A 16,626-nucleotide genomic window follows, 5' to 3' on the forward strand; every position below is an offset into this window, starting at 1 on the left:
CTCACCTCAAAGGACGCCGCGAATAAATCCTGTGTCTCCGTCGATGGTCTTCAGTCTCTCTCATTTTAGATTATTCAGGCCACTATAATGTGGGGGATTTTATTCATGTTAAAATGGTTGTAAGCATTGTACATATTTATTCGTGTCTTTAATGCGTTTTCTTTTAACTCTCAAAACAGATGCATGGCACCAGAACAAAGTCTATTTGTATAATAGGCCATGCAAATATGGACATATCTCTGCGTAATATTATTTGCCATGTAGCAGCTTCAGGAGCGAGCTTAACCCTCCTGTTACCTTTCGGGTCAATTTGACCCCATTCAATGTTTAACGTCGGTGTTCTTTGGGGTCAATTTGACCCCAGGCTGTTTTTCACTGTGTCATACATATAAGAAATATCAACTTTTTTATATATTTAAAGGGCTATTTAGGGAGTCAACAAACAAACATAAAGTACCTCACACTTAAACTTGGGAAACAATATTAATTCTAATAATTTTCTGGAGGTTTTAATTGCTGGGGTCAAATTGACCCCGAGGGTAAAATATGTCAGGAAATGTAAAGGTAACAGGAGAGTTAACTAATTGACCCATATTTCCTTTTGTATCTCTTATCTTCTAGCCGTTTACTCGTCTCGAGGCCTCAGCCCCGAGTCGTCCTCAGATTCTGGCAATGAGACCAACTCCTCGGAGATGACGGAAATCTCCGAACTTGCTGCTTCTCACCGACTCAACGAGAGCCACATGCGCCTCCTGATGGCCACAAGGGAAGGGTACCAACCTTTACTTGAGGAGAAAACGGAATTCCCCGTCTCGCCCGGCGCCGCCGGAACGACACAGAAGAAACCCCGCAGTCCTCAACGGTACCTTCAGCCTCCAGCCATTCCCCCGAGGCGGAGCCCCCTCTTGGACACGGCTTCGTCGTCGGGGTCCGACGGCTTGGTGGCGAGGCCCCAGACGCAGCTCTCGTCCACTCTCCAGCGCCCGAGTTCCACCACGCCGGGAGGCGAGCATCACAAAAAGTCGGCGGATTCCAGTGGCAAATACAACACGTTCAGCACAAGGGAAGGGCATCGAGGCGAGAGCGGCGGCCGGAGCCGCGGCCGTCTTGAAATGGACCAGCGCACTTCGTTCTGCGAGCGAGGCGAAGGTCAAAGGAGGCAGAATTCTTTCTTGTCGGAAAACGCCGCGGCCGAGGGCGTCGGGACGGACGGCCTCCCCGGCGACCGTCCCAGAATCCCCCGTCCGCCCTCCGTCGACTCCGAGCGCCTGTTGGATGTCGTCGACTCGGGGCGCTGCGGCGTCGACGACGGAGCCGCAGCTGTCGAGCGAGACGAGCATCTGGTCGCGGCGGCGTCGCCGGTGTCCCCGAACAAAAAACCCCGATCCGGGGGGTCCGACCAAGCATCGGACGTGCAAAACGACCACCGGCCCGTCTCTCGACAGCAGAGCGCCGCGCGGTTGTGCGAGTACCACCTCGCCAAGCGGGTTTCAAATGTGCACGGGGAAGCCCACAGCTCACAGCGGCGCTCCCTGTGCTCGTCGCTGGATGCCGGCGGCGGCGCCGACAGCAGCGCCTGTGCCCCCCCGACCGACTCGCCCCTTGGCCCCGGCGCGGCCGAATTGAAACGCCACCGTTTGCAAAGGCGCCCGCTCGCCAACTCCTCCTCCTCTTTACTCGGGGCGCTCAACTACGAGGATGGCGAACCCGGAATCCCTCGCGGCGCCCCTGGCCAGAGCTCTCGGGGAAAGGACCTCCGCCCTCACGCAGACCCCGCCCTCCTTCGGAAAATGCTGCCCAACATTCACCCTCCCGCGGCCGAACCAGGCCGTCCCTCCTCGGCCACGTCGTCTCAGCATAAAGAGACAACAGGTACTGGGAGCAAGAGGCCCCACAATGATCTGCATGCGAAACAACAGGCCTGTTTCAAGGGCCGGAGCCAGACGGAAGGCAGTGAGGCCTTCAGGCAACTGATTACCTATCTGACAGTCAGCCAGATGCATCAGGGCGGGAAGCTGCACAGCGCAGGCATGGGAGGGGCCGTGAAAAAGGACACCCGGCGCTTTATCACGAGTAACCCTCAGCTTGTCGAAACGGCCAAGAATAGGGGGAGCGCCATTGCTCGCTGGCCGTGTACGCCCTCCCCCACGTCGTCTCCGTTTCTCAGTCCGAATGTCGTCAGCCCTCACGCGAACACCGCGCAGCCGGCCAGTCGGAATCCCCAGGCGTACCAGTCGGCCACGCTTCCTGCCAAGGGAAGTTCCGACGCGCATGCTCAGACGCGGGACGACAGTCTCGATGTCGCCGGCGAGAGGAGAAGCTCCTTTTCCGGCCCGGAGAGCGAACTAGAGAGGAGCGGCGTGGACCCGGAGCACTTCCCGTGTGAGACGGAGGGATTCATTACGAGCGGAAACCGAGAGGCCGGGGGCGACTCCGACCGCCCCCCGCCTCGGTCGAGAAGCCAGCCGAGTGGCGGCACTGAGGACCGGTTCAGGTCCGACCCGAGGGCGAAGCGTGCAGCGCGTCAGTCTCCGCGTTCTGGCCCTAATGATTCTCTTTGTTTCTCTGCCGCCCCCAGTGTGAGTGGCCAACGAGCGGACCTCAACGCCGGCTCGCTCGGAAGGGGAGACCACCCGTCAGCTTTTGTCAGGCAGACATGTGCTGGCGCTCGGGCTGGCGTTACATCTCCAGCTCCCAACTCGCAATACCCGCCTCCTCCTCCTCCTCCTCCTCCTCCTCCTCCTCCTCCTCCTCCGTGTCCTCCCTCGCAAGCCAGCGTCCAGTCCCGGCCGAATCACAACCACGTCCGACCCCGGACCCTCCCGGATCCCTTCTGCAACGGCCTGCAACGGGGCAGGGAGCTCAAACGCAGCTCCAGCGGCGTGATCGCCGGTTCCGGGAGCGCGGACGCTCTATTCGACAAGCCCGCTCGATGCCGGAGCCAGCAGCCCTTGTCGTCGCCCCCGCAAGGCGACACCAAAGTCCAACGGAGGCCGACCAGTAAGCGTCTCTCCAAGAGCTACTCCCAAGGCTCCGTGTCTTCCCACACATGCTGGTCCGCGGGCTGCCGGGCGTCGGTGGCGTTCCCGTTGCAGAAAGACGGGAAACACGTGAGGGGCTCTCAAAAACTGGACGGCGGTCCGTGGCGATGCGACGGGCCGTTCAGCGACTGCTTCTTCAAACGTAAGCCGGAGGAGGACGAGATCGAGTGGGAGAGGCCCCGACGGAGCCGCGACGTGGACGACGGCTGGTCGGCCGCGGATGTGTCCGGGGAGGTCCTCGCGAACGTGAGCTTCAGCGACCGCCTCTCGCGAATCGACGCGCTCAAGGACCGCGTGCACCGCTTCCCCTCCGGCTTCGTCGACGTCCGCCGCGACGCCGGCGAGCTCATCGCCCTGGTGCGGTCCGGCGTCGGCCGCTGCGACCGCGGCGCCCAGACGCCTCTCCAAGACGTGTCCCGGTTCAAGCGCCTCCTCTCGGTCGAGTCCAAAGAGCTGGGCCGGGCGTGCCGGAGGATGGCGCAGGCCCACGGGAGCCCCGAGGAGATGCTGCTCGCCGTGACGTGCAGCTTCCAGGTGCTGTGCCGCCTCTGCGAAGCCTGCGTGTGTCTGGTCAGGGGCCTCGGGGCCTCGGCCGCGCACCAACAGAGGGAGGTCGCGGCGAAGGTCGACGAGGTCGTCATGAACTACATCTGCTTGCTCAAAGCGGCCGAGGCTGCCGCCGTGGGAGCGCCGGGGGAGCGCAGCGTGAAGGCCCTGGTCCGCCACACCAGCACCATGTCGGCCATTGCGAACGCGCTCACCCGCTCCCTTAAAACGCTGCTCAGCAAGTAGAGGCTCCTCCTCCTCATGCTTTATCGTGTGGCCTACGCAGTCGGCGTTCGTCGATCTTTGAGCATCTCGTTATGGTTGCCTCTGCTGAAGAAGTCGTATATTTTTCATATAAGGTCTGAACGGTCTTCATATCAAAGTCATTGGAGCTGAACAAAGATGAGACGGATGCTGAAAGGTGGTCCCCTCTGACTGCACTTGATAATATTGTAATGTGTATTTCAATAGCCATACTGTCACAGACCTTTGTTATGTGATATGCACCGAATAGATACCCTTTTACCTGTGCATTATGTAACTTATTTAATATAATGTAAATGTATATAATGTACATAAATACAATATAAATATATTATTTGCCGTAGCAGTTTCGAGAAGCCATCGAGTGTTGGGCATGATTTGCTCCAATTGTACAGGGCTGGAGGGAATTTACATTCAGTTCAATCAGTTCATAAAGTGCAGTTTTACTACGGATATTTAGAATTTACCCGTAGAAATAGAAGCAAAAGTATGTCACTGTGCGTCCAGTGAGGAAGTTGTTGCCGTCATTTTATCCACATGATTCAACCTGCTGGATTGGGTTTCTGAATGACTGTCAATGTGATTTCAACACTGTTGTATTACACGTTTGTTTGACATATATACAGGGACACTATCGTTGCACTGCATTTACCACAGCTTCATCATTTACCATGTAGGTTATTGTCAGATAAAAGCAATACAAAGTAAACTAGAACGGGCACTCGGTAGAGCGCATACCTTCGCATATCACAAAATTGGGTATTGAATTATGAACATTTTGGCGTTAGTTGCATGCCAATTGGATAGAAATTGACCGTGCTATGGTAAAAAGAAGATGTTGACCTATGACCCGATTGATCCCACAATCTAATCAAATGGTCCCCGGATAATAACCAATCATCCCACCAAATTTCATGTGATTCGGTTTAAAACTTGTTGTGTTCTGCGAGGAACACGCATACAAATAAATAAATAAATACACGGCGATCAAAACATAACCTTCCGCATTTTCAATGCGAAGGTAAAAATAGACTATCCCTGAAATATAAATATCTATAATAGAGCTATAATTTTGTTATTTCGAGAGAGAAAAAAGTTTTAATATGAAACCCGTCGGATTGATCACTCTGTTAATTTCATCTAATCATGTTTAAGCTTTTGTGTTTTATGATCATCTGTTCTGGACTCATTTCTGTGCTTGAAGGACTCGTTATTCCACACCGCGTATCCAGATGCAGTCATGTCTCTTTCAATAATCCACCAATGTATTAAAAACATTTTACAGATATGTGTACGTCTCCTACCATGTGTCTCTTTGTTTGAATGGTTCACTAACATTAAATAAGCCATGAAGTGAATTAAACTAAATGGCAACCTCCAGTTTTGAATAAAGTTGATGCTTCGTCTGAATGAAAACAAAAGTCTTACAATCCATGTCAAGTGACCGATTTGAAAAAGCAGAACTAATTGAACACCGTTTTTATACCTCATAATGTATGGTGTGTGCGTGGAGGACGTGCACTTCTGTTCAAACGTGCACGTATGTCGTCACGTGACCTTCTAACCGAGCAGCAGGCGTCGGGGGAGGACGGGTGAGGGGACCGACTCCTTTGCATATTTGGGCGCCTGTTCCACACGTGCGGCGAGGTTTACCAATCAGGGCGATACATGCAGCAAACCACGCCTGCGCGGCAACTCGTGTCTCGCGCGCGCGCGCGTGCCTCATCAGCATTGTACTGGCGGCGCCGCGGGGTCTAAAGTTCAGCTAACAGCGTCACCGGCTCCTCGCAGGTAGTTAGCTCCGCGTCTGGAGACGTTCGCCCGCCGGGGGTCTCAATGGCAGCTGTGTGCCAGCCACGACGTGTCCTGGTGGAGATAACTCCTCCACAACCCAAAATTGCAGGTGAGCCCGAAACCCGGACGCTTCTCAAATGTGACGCTGTAACTTTAGTTCTTTTGAGCGGGACGCGCCGCTTGGCTATCGCGCTAATAGCGTCCGCGCGCGCGCGCCCACAGGATAAAGATATAGAGCTCTAAGCGTGAAACACACGTTTTGAGGCTGGCAACTGCGTCCACCGTCTAAAGTTATAATGGCGTACTTTCATATTATCTAATATCCTCTTCCCGCGGTGGGCTTCAGGTTGCAAATGATATTAACAAGAGCCGCTTTGACTTTCTTTTACAGCTCGAATGAGGAGGTCCTATCTGGAGATCCTGAGTGCTCAGTTGGCCCCCTCTCCACTTCCGAGAGGGAGAAACGCAACTGCTAACGTAAAGCGCGGCCACTCACGTAAATACAAGAGCCCACACACACACACCTGTGAGTGTTGCTGTGTTACTAACAGCTTGTAGACCACTGCCACTCAAAGTGATGTTATAAAGCAGCGTTACTTTGGTTTCTCCTGTCGTTTGTTTTATCTTTTTATTCTAATCGTCAACCCCTTTTTTTTTGGTGATTTTTTTATTTTTTATTCCAGTGGACTTATCCATCAGGGGCGTGTGGAGTGGAAGGATCGAGGAGCAATGTGAGAAGATGGATGAGCACCACACCCCTCTCTCTAAACAGCAGCTCGTCCAGCTGATCCGATCCCTCATCTTGGTGGAGCAGGTACCCGTCCTCGCCATTCACGCGAGCGTCGTGACGAGGTTTCGGTCGCCACACGCGCAATGTGATCTGAAATATCGATGCGTTGCATCCCAGAGCCACGAGCCCAGGATCCTGGCCTCCGGCCTGAAGTACCTCCAGGAGGACCTGCAGCTAAAGAAAGCGAATGTGTACCGGTCCATACCGTACTGGCGGCTCGGCTCCAACAGGGACGCCCGCTGCTACAGGAAAGCGTATCCTCACCTGGTGGCGTTCAAAGTGAGTATTGGTGGTGAGGACTTGTTTTTGGAGAACTACATATTTAGTTAACTCGTAATTAACTGACGAGTGATGCAGTTTATTCTAGATGTTTACTCTTCCCTCACTGTGTGTTTATCAAGAGAGGTCTCCCACTGATATATTAACACGCTTCATCGTAATTGTCCTGGCTCTGTGTCATCCTAAACCATTACCTGCTTATCTCACCCCCCTAGGTTTCTTGTCAGGAGTGGGGCCAAGTTCTCCTGAGGAACAAAGAGTGGGACGCTGTGTTGGAGCACACGCTGATGGCGTGGCGCTTCACCAGCGAGCTGCCCCGGTGGGACACGGCGAACCACAACGCTCTCCCAGAACAGTGTTACGGCATTCTGGCCGCTCACAGCCTCGCCGCCCTCCAGCACCTCCACCCGGCACCCGACCGAGGACACGCGCTGCTCCGGAGGTACCGCGTCCGTCGGCGTCGGGGCCCTGTGAACGGTCCACATGCCGATCCTAAACAACGGGTTTATAAATGTAATGCAGCGGTCACCAACCTTTAGGAAGCTGAAGATCCCGACCTCCGCCGTGGTGACAGGCGAGACCTCCCAATTGAGGCGCTGAGAGAGAGAAAGACCAAGAACACACGAAATTACTTCATTTCAGTGCAACAGAAAATAAATTATTTTCTTAACCGCCGCTCGTCAGCCGGCTCCTGGATTTTGATTTGGGGATTTTCTGAACTCCACTTGCGTGGCTTTCGCAACAAATTTGGCATTCGTGAACGTTTCTCATCTGGGATTCATTCTGAACTCCGACCGTTGGTGATGACGTTCACATCAACTCTACAGACGTGTTCAGATTTAAATAATCAGATACACATATTCTCGTATTTCTTATTATACCGATGGAAAGTCTCCTCTGATCGGCGGGTTGGTGACCCCTGATGTCGTGCACGGTGACGCATGTGCATCCTTTGTTAAATAATGTAAATATCACATATACGTCTCAGTTTGGCTCTTTAACCACGTTAAACTCAACTTTTTGGTAAATCCTCCTTTTTTCTGTCGAGCATCTTTGACTTTATCTTGCTTGAAGTTCTGCTTTCTGCGGTAACTTGGCTCTGATTGCTTTGAGTTTGAGTAACTCTTGTGTTTTCTTTTCTTTCTGTCTCCAGGTTGAATATGGCTCAGTTGCACAGCCAATCCATTGTGCCTTGTATTCAGGAGTTGGAGAGGATGATGCGACGTGCCGACGACTCCTCCACGGACACGAAATAGCACGAGATGCGCTCTTCAACCAGCTCAGTGAAAAATGTGCTTTCTAGATGAATAATGTTGGTGGTCCAGGGCCACTGGTCGTATTTGTTTGGAAAAACTTTCCAGTTTTTGTCCAAAGGTCCGAGTAGCAACTTGAAATGTGAAGGTTTTTTCTAAAGGTAATAAAAACCACCCTCTTGTGTTGTCAATGAAACAAAAACTTAATTTAATCACAATGTGACTCTGGATCAACTGTATTGTACCATTTGTGGCATAGTACCACTCCACATGTATTTATTCTGGCTGAACTTTATCTCCATATTTTGCCTTACAAAAAAACAACCAGTCTGTTGCTGCCAGCGATTTATATATTTAAAATGTTTGTATGTTTTTAGAACCTTGTATGAAATCACTTTTGGAATTTTGAAAGTACGGTGTGTGTGTGTGACCGCTCACAATACTTGAAGCCTTTGCCGTCTTTGACTGCAGTTGTTTTATATGTCGTCTTGTCGATGGAGAACGGTCCGTCGCTGATTGTACTGTTGCTGTTTGTCCGGAAAACTTGAAATCTTTGATAAAATAGATACTTTCAATAAAGATGAATTTGTACTTTTGAACAGCTGACTCATCTGTTATGTTGGTTTCTGTATTACTCGTCAACACATTGCAGCAGAAAGGGAGAATTAAAAACAGACGAGCCCTTTCCCTTCCCAAAAGAGGGCGGAGCCAAGGAGGAGTTAACTGAGCACACCTGGGCTAAAGGGAAAACAATCGAGTCACAAAACCAGCATTGAGATCAGGAGCGAGTGGCTGAAGGAGAGGGAAATGTTTCTGGACACCTCTTTTGCAAAAGCTTGCTTATAGTTGAAGTCAGAAAGAGACGGGGAGCAGCGAAGGAACGGAACCGGCTGAGTTTGACCGTCATGGATCCCTGAGGGAGGAGGACGGATCCCGGGAGCAGGCTGTTCAGGAGCAACTTGGAAAGAAAAGACCGGACCCTGATTGGATGCCACAGAGGATCTCCTTCCCTGAATTGGATCCTCAAGATGAGTCCCTACAAACACACACACACAACTGTACTTTCCTGAACTATCCTAAGACACTCATGTAATTCATCTGTTGGATTGAACGGACCTCTAAACTGAAGAATATGGCGTCTATTCCAGAGTTTTGCCTTAATTTGTCTGCATTTAAAACTGAAAAAACAGTAAACTAACATGTATTTTGGTTTGTGTATTATTATGAAACGTGTGGCTGCTGTTCCTTTTTTTAAAAGATGTTTCAGTGCAGTATATAACTAGAACGGGCACTCGGTAGAGCGCATACCTTCGCATATCACAAGATTGGGCATTGGATTATGAACATTTTGGCATTAGTTGCATGCCAAATGGATAACAATTGACCGTGCTTTGGTAAAAAGAAGATGTTTACCTTTCCTTGACCTTTGACCCGATTGATCCCAAAATCGAATCAAATGGTCCCCGGATAATAACCAATCATCCCACCAAATTGCATGCGATTCGGTTTAAAACTTTTTTTTATGCGAAGAACACGCATACAAATAAATAAATAAATACACGGCGATCAAAATATAACCTTCCGCATTTTCAATGCAAAGGTAATGAGATGAATCAATGGGTTGATCCGCTCTGGTTCCAGTGTCGCGAGCTCCCGCTTTGAACCACTAGGTGGAGCTCACGCTGCACCGTTCTCCCCTCTGATGAGGGGGGCATATACCACTGTAGAAACGGCTGTTGCCATGGCACACTGATGAAGAGGGAATCCTAAATATTTTTTTTAATGCCTATTTGGGGTTGGAGATGATGAATGGAGAGAAGCCGGCGTGCTCTCCGATTCTGAAATACAGAATCCACTGGAATACTTTCACAGGGACATCTGTAGTGACATTTTGATCTCTGATGACACTTTTTTTTTAGTGAAATAAGATGAATTGTTCCGTCGTAGATCTCCACCTTTTGGCCCTTTACTCCAGCGTACTGATCTTGAGTACGAAGCAGCTCCGAGGCCCACGGAAAATAAAGCGGAATGTTCTCGTTGTTATAAAAACCACAACAAAACAACCAATTATGTCGTCCTGCCAGCAGCACATTGTCGTCATTTAATTCGGGAGCACTTGTTGGGTTTTAGTTCCAGTCCTTGTAAATACCACGGGTCACATGGTGTCTTCTAATCCGCCGCTCTAGTTCCAGCCTTTATACTGAATATTGAACACACACGAGTAAGCGAGATATCAATCTTTTCATCTCCAGTGTTTCTTCTTTCACAGTCACTGAAGTATCAACACTCTCTTTACTTCCTACTTCACATTCAAATAGTCCGTTTCAGACGTCTCCTCCGGGATGCAATTCACGCTTGAAAATGCGAATTCAACCAGTGGCCTCTCCGTCGGCTGCTCTTCAAAGCTGGACACTTTTTTTTTTTTTAAACGATAATTTACAAAAATTGGTTTACCATTGTGCCAATTTCTCTTTTGAGATTTGTGAGTCGTTGGTGTCAATGTTTTTTCTTAAAACGAGGGTAAAAACACAAACACATTTCCACTTTAACAGTAATTTCGCTTGAGAGCGGTTGATTTCTCTTCTTCTTTTTTTTCTCTCCTTTTCCGTTGCACAAGAGCGAAGCAATCTTTCCGGTGGCCAAAAGGTCAATTGAAGCGAGTGAGTTCCATCAAATCCTGAAAAGTAGTCCAGTTGGAATCAAAACACACAAGGCCTGCTTTTAATCAGGTTTATTTTTGCAATGTGGAGAGGGCGCGGAAAATATGGTCAATTGATAAGAGGCGAGGAATTACAGGTAAAGGTCACAGTCTCATTTGAAGCCTTATTTATTCATATTTATTAATAGGTTAGGTTAACAAACCTGATTTAAATGCGGTTTAATTTCCGTTTTGTTAAAGATGAGTTTTGGCAGTTTTAAATGAGAAAGTAATTTTGTCAGTCGAGCAACAGCAAACACATCAAAAGTAAAAAAATAAAATTCGTAATTTATAGTAACCTTGTATTTATTATAATCCATTATGTCTGTTTATTGTCAGGCATTAATCACCCACGCCAAAATCCTTTCACGTGTAAAGCTACATTGTATAGATTCATGATGCTACATTGTATAGATTCATGATGCTACATTGTATAGATTCATGATGCTACATTGTATAGATTCACGATGCTACATTCTATAGATTATGATGCTACATTCTATAGATTCACGATGCTACATTCTATAGATTCATGATGCTACATTGTATAGATTCATGATGCTACATTGTATAGATTCATGATGCTATATTGTATAGATTCACGATGCTACATTGTATAGATTCATGATGCTACATTCTATAGATTCATGATGCTATATTGTATAGATTCACGATGCTACATTGTATAGATTCATGATGCTACATTGTATAGATTCATGATGCTACATTCTATAGATTCACGATGCTACATTGTATAGATTCATGATGCTACATTCTATAGATCCACGATGCTACATTCTATAGATTCACGATGCTACATTCTATAGATTCACGATGCTACATTGTATAGATTCACGATGCTACATTCTATAGATTCACGATGCTACATTCTATAGATTCACGATGCTACATTCTATAGATTCACGATGCTACATTGTATAGATTCACGATGCTACATTGTATATATTCACGATGCTACATTGTATATATTCATGATGCTACATTCTATAGATTCATGATGCTACATTCTATAGATTCACGATGCTACATTGTATAGATTCATGATGCTACATTCTATAGATTCACGATGCTACATTGTATAGATTCACGATGCTACATTGTATAGATTCACGATGCTACATTCTATAGATTCACGATGCTACATTCTATAGATTCATGATGCTACATTCTATAGATTCACGATGCTACATTCTATAGATCCACGATGCTACCTTGTATCGGTTCAGTACGAGGATACATTGGTGAAGTTATTTTATACAAAAGGGTATTCAAATAAACTGAAATGAATTGAATTGAATATACTTGTCAATAAACAGTTTCTGACTCCGCCCAGGATACTGCTGCGAGAGAAAGGCAAGGGATGCCGTCAACGGAATGGCGGGCGGCTTTTAAAAAATGGCAGGCGGGCTGCTGCCGAGGGGGGGGTCACGTGTCATTAGGTCTCGGCCCCCCCCCCCCTCCCCCCTCCAACCAGCAGAAGACCCCTCCCGCTTCCCTCGGCTGCACAGCCAGATGCTTCTGGAGGAACCCGCGCTCGCCTTACTTATTACTTTTGGGGCCGTCGGGAGACGCCGACATGTCGGACTTTACGAATCGGAGGGTCGCCCCCCCCCCCCCTCGAGTGGAAAGATGATTACGGGCAATTATGCGGCGGTGGCAATTGACCTTTCAAAGGTCAGCTGCAATGGAGGAACACATAATTCCGATTAGCGTCTGCCGTGGAAATAGAATTACCCGCAAGTGTACGATGAGAACCGTCGACGGTCCGGCGGCCGACTCGGCGGATCGTTTACACAGCTCCTCGGCTCAAGTATTTGAATACAGTGCGCAGGATGTCGATTGTTAGTCGAGCTAATCGAATCACAGCGTCCGTAATCATGGAACACTTAGAGGGTCGTTCTGCGTGAGGCTTCTTTCTCTTTCTCAGACGCATAATCGAAATTGCATTCCACACGCACCGACTTCCACTGCACCTTTTTTTTTCCTTCTTCAAAAAGCGTATCGCGTGCCGCAGCCCTCTCTCTCTCTCTCTCTCTCTCTCTCTCTCTCTCTCTCTCTCTCTCTCTCTCTCTCTCTCTCTCTCTCTCTCCGTCATTACACGGGCGCTCACCCCCGTCACAGATGGCCATTTAACACATCGCTGGCGACCGCAAATGACCCGGGAGGAGCAGCCGGCCGGCTCGTCGGGCCGAATGTTTATCTCTCGCCCGCCAGCTGCGAGGGGGGGGGGGCCCTTCCACCTTCGGCTCGAGTCATTTATTTATTTCCCGCGTGTCTGTCACGCCGGAGCCGAAGCCGTAGACTTTGGCATTCTAGCACGGCCCTTGTGACCCTGCGTTAAGATCTGGAACCGTAATATATAAAGATGAAGGCCGTCCTATTTCTGGCATCTGGTTTCCACACATTTTGAGACTGCAGTTGATTCCGAGGTGAGAGGATCATGGTCAGTGTGAGAAGGGGGGGGGGGGGTCGTGTTAATGTCGGCAACTTTAGTCGTCCGCCATCGGCACTCTTTTCTTCACCCTGCCTCACACTAACGATACATCCGCGCTTTGACGCTGGAGAACACGTTGAAAAACAAAAAGAGTAGCCAGAGGTCGTTCCCAAATCTCAATCCACACGTGATTTTTCTCTATGAACATGAGTAATACAACAAAAAAAACCAGTGTTTTCAGTTTTCTGCAGGGTTGCAATCTTTCATTTCCATAAAACACCAGCAAGACTGGCCTCCACTCCCAGCTCTCTTCTCTCTATTTTGTTCTGCCAGCTGTAGATATTGATAGCAGACAGTCGGAGGCCGCTCACAGCCTGGACACTTATTCCAGCGTCCCTCGGCCATATTGCACGTTAAAAGATAGGATGTGCAATATTCTCGAGCCGAGAAATATGAATCCAGCGAGGTCCTCTTTGTGGCTCGTCCAGATAATCCTTTTGGTCTGAGAAAAAAGAAGAAGAAAAAAAAGACCCTTTCTGCTTTTTTCGCTCACGTCGTCGTGGGGGGGGGGGGGGAGATTCTCGTAGGAGGCAGTTTCATTTCAATTGAGGCCGACACAATCGGTGCGCCACGCTCCGATCCAGGTTGGAGATACGGAGAGAATGACTGAGGAGAAAAGCACTCCAGGTGAATCGGCAGGTAATGTCTGTTCGAGGATAACGTTTTTTCTTTGGGGGGGGGGGGGGGGGGGGTCATCGGATTGATATGCTCGGCAGCGTCGGGAAGGCTGTCATTTCAAGCGTCCCCCTCTCCAATTTACCGTCCTGGGATGAGTAAATATCCCTTTTTCATTATTGACGTTCCCTCGGGCCGTCGGCATCCAGAACCACCGAGATTTAAACAAACAAAAAAAATATTGTCCAATGTGGGCTGAATGATGAATAAAAACTGAAACCGTGCGTGTGTGTGTGTGTGTGTGTGTGTGTGTGTGTGTGTACATGGGCATGCATACAGACATGTCTGTGTGTGTGTGTGACAAGGCTTAGAGTTGCTCTCATTCCTCGAAGCCCCCCCCAGGCGGCGGGGAGCATCTGCAGCCCTCTCTTTTCCATATGCCCCGCGCCTCTCGGTGTCACTCAATCATTAATTCAGGGTGATTATGAATAAACAAGCCGCCATTGCTCTTTTCCCCCGTCAGATCAGCCTGATTTGTCATCCCCTTTTTATGATCTCGGCGTCAGAAGAGGGCTTATCCACGCGGCTCAGGTGGACTGTTTGTCTTGCTGATGCCCGCGGATGCAGTTGCTATAGCGATGCAGGAGTTCTTTTTTCTGTTTTTCTAATTAGGAAAAAAAAGTCCTGTATTGCTTAGATTCTCCCTTTTTAATTTTGAAAAGTCCGGGCAGAGTTCAGGGGCCCCACGTCGCTGCGTTGAGTCGACAAGTGGGGGGGGGGGGGGGGAGAAATGAATAGAAAAGTAAAGCCGAGCGTTTATTTCCCCCGACGTGCTGTCCGTTGTACACTCTCATCTTCCCAAAGTTTGTGAGGCTGCGGTAAAACATTTTTAAAAATCCTCTCCAGGTGGCGATTTGAACAGACCTCCCTTGAGCTGGCAGGGGGGAGGGAAGGTGGAGGGGGGGTTCACTCTGTTCTGCACATAAACACCGGACAGATGCTCGCCAACGCAAGGGGCCCCGAGCAGAGCATCCTCCCGCTGAAGGGCGGCCTCCTGAATCACCGTGACACCCTGCTGCTGCACACACAGCAAACCCGATTAGACATGTTCTGTCGGGAGGGAGATTTACAAGCTGGTGTGTGCTTTTATTTTGTTAGGGGGATGGGGGGGGCTGACTCTTGAGTTTCTGAATCATCATCGGATCTAACAATTCTACACACAACCACAGAGAAAACGCACACGTCCAGCCCCTGCAGTCCACTGCATCGAGCCGGCCTCAATGGCTGTTGTTTTGTTTGGGGGGGGGGTAATTTTTTGTATTTGGCTGTCTAAATAAAAATGATACTTGCCAGCAGCCTGTAGGACACCTGTGGACACTAGAGACTGCCCAGCACACAACAAGGCACACACACACACACACACACACACACACACACACACACACACACACACACACACACACACAAGTAGAGGGGAACAATGAAATAAAATCTGTGCAACCAACATCTGCTGATGGGAGCCGGCCCGCCCTGTGCAGACCTCTTTTACCGGGTTTGGATGTTGCCAAAAGGCTCAGAGATGAAGTCGTGTCCATGGTTATGCTTTTCGGTTAATACTTTCCCACAGACCTCAGGACACTCTCTCTCTCTCTCTCTCTCTTTCGCTCTCTTTCAGAATTTGCCCTACAAGCAGTACGAGTACGATTAGAGAGGTTTCACTTTCATTGGTACACACACGTGTGTGTGTGTGTGTGTGTGTGTGTGTAAGTTTACAAGCCAAAGACCTATTTATTAGTTTTTTTACCAATAATTTGAACTGTATTTAAATCTATAAAATGCGGTCACAACAGAAATACTATAAGAGCAGTAATGCATTACCTGCGTAACTACAGAGCTTGTGCCTAGGTATCTTTATAATATTCATTTAGGTTATTCTATCTGTATTATTATGCTTTTATTTCTGTCTACATATAGATGCATATATATGTACTTTTCTGTTTCTTGTTGACAATTTGTGAAATTATGTTCAATTAATACTGATAAGAGCACAGAGGGAACCTAATTAAATAGCTTGTGTGTGTGTGTGGGATGGGGATGAGAGTGATTCATCTCCCGAAGGGCTCAGAATAATATGAAATAGCAAATATTAAATAGCAAATTAAAGGCTTATTCACAATGCATTCTGTTGCAGCTCAAGAGTACTAAAGGGCATTTTGAGGTGACAATTTTTTTTTTTTTTAAGTCATCAATGGGCTGATCTCACTGGACTCTGACTCACTGGACTCCAGCGGTCCAGCGTGTGGTGATGAACTGCAGAGGCTCGACTTGCTGAGCTCGAATGACAAGCCACAGGGAACTGGCCGACCTGAACACGTCGTCTTCTTCCTCCAGTTCTGTGGCCTCGGACGCCCCTCCGCCACGCTCCTCCTCCGGCCCTCTCGTGTCTCGTCGTAACATAATGTCCATAATGATGCGGAGAAAGCCTGATGAAGGCGGTGTTTCTCATATTTCCCCCACTGTATATTGAAGTTTAACTTTAATAAGCCAGCGCCAATGAAGTGCGGGGCATCCAATCTCAATCCCAATATAAAAGTTCTGAGAAGCACGAATAAGGAGCGAGCTGGAGGGAGAGAGAGGGCAACACCGAGGCCACGCGAGGTTATTTAAAATCTTTCCATCATCCAATTTAAAAATGTTTATGGTAATCTGTTGTGATGCACAGACACAGCATATTGTCCCCGTCTTAATCCCACGGCTTTCCAAAAGACCTTTCCAAAAAAAAGAAGCATGATTTGGCTGCAAATGTGTTTGAACGGATGTGTTTTAATCCC

General features: G+C 48.6%; 2 protein-coding genes across 4 annotated transcripts in view; both read left to right on the forward strand.

Moving 5' to 3' along the window:
- Nucleotides 1–5,139, forward strand: part of LOC130204751 (FERM and PDZ domain-containing protein 4-like) — a 42,200-nt gene extending 37,061 nt beyond the window's left edge. For both annotated transcript variants that reach the window (XM_056431697.1, XM_056431698.1), the window contains exon 16: nt 622–5,139. In XM_056431697.1, coding sequence (XP_056287672.1) covers nt 622–3,833 — 3,212 coding nt within the window. In that variant the 3' untranslated portion in view covers nt 3,834–5,139. The remainder of the gene's footprint in view (nt 1–621) is intronic.
- Nucleotides 5,140–5,586: 447 nt separating this feature from the next.
- Nucleotides 5,587–8,566, forward strand: LOC130204515 (uncharacterized). Of its 2 annotated transcripts, XM_056431297.1 has the most exons (6): nt 5,589–5,754; nt 6,037–6,141; nt 6,329–6,459; nt 6,553–6,714; nt 6,930–7,156; nt 7,868–8,566. In XM_056431297.1, the coding sequence occupies exons 1-6, from the start codon at nt 5,688–5,690 to the stop codon at nt 7,968–7,970; spliced, it is 795 nt and encodes a 264-aa protein (XP_056287272.1). In that variant the 5' UTR covers nt 5,589–5,687; the 3' UTR covers nt 7,971–8,566. The 2 variants fall into 2 exon arrangements, with proteins under 2 accessions (XP_056287271.1, XP_056287272.1); XM_056431296.1 differs by having other exon boundaries at nt 5,587–5,754; nt 6,329–6,714.
- Nucleotides 8,567–16,626: the final 8,060 nt, after the last annotated feature.

The sequence above is a fragment of the Pseudoliparis swirei genome, chromosome 14 (assembly GCF_029220125.1).
Source record: "Pseudoliparis swirei isolate HS2019 ecotype Mariana Trench chromosome 14, NWPU_hadal_v1, whole genome shotgun sequence".
Classification (NCBI taxonomy): Eukaryota; Metazoa; Chordata; class Actinopteri; order Perciformes; family Liparidae; genus Pseudoliparis; species Pseudoliparis swirei.

What these genes read in the sequence shown, in the direction of transcription:
- LOC130204515 (XM_056431296.1), top strand. Translation starts at nt 5,688, where the DNA reads ATGGCAGCTGTGTGCCAGCCACGACGTGTCCTGGTGGAGATAACTCCT. An exon ending in CGTAAAGCGCGGCCACTCAC is followed by an intron (nt 6,142 to 6,328) that starts GTAAATACAAGA and finishes TTTTTATTCCAG; the next exon opens with TGGACTTATCCATCAGGGGC. An exon ending in CTCACCTGGTGGCGTTCAAA is followed by an intron (nt 6,715 to 6,929) that starts GTGAGTATTGGT and finishes TCACCCCCCTAG; the next exon opens with GTTTCTTGTCAGGAGTGGGG.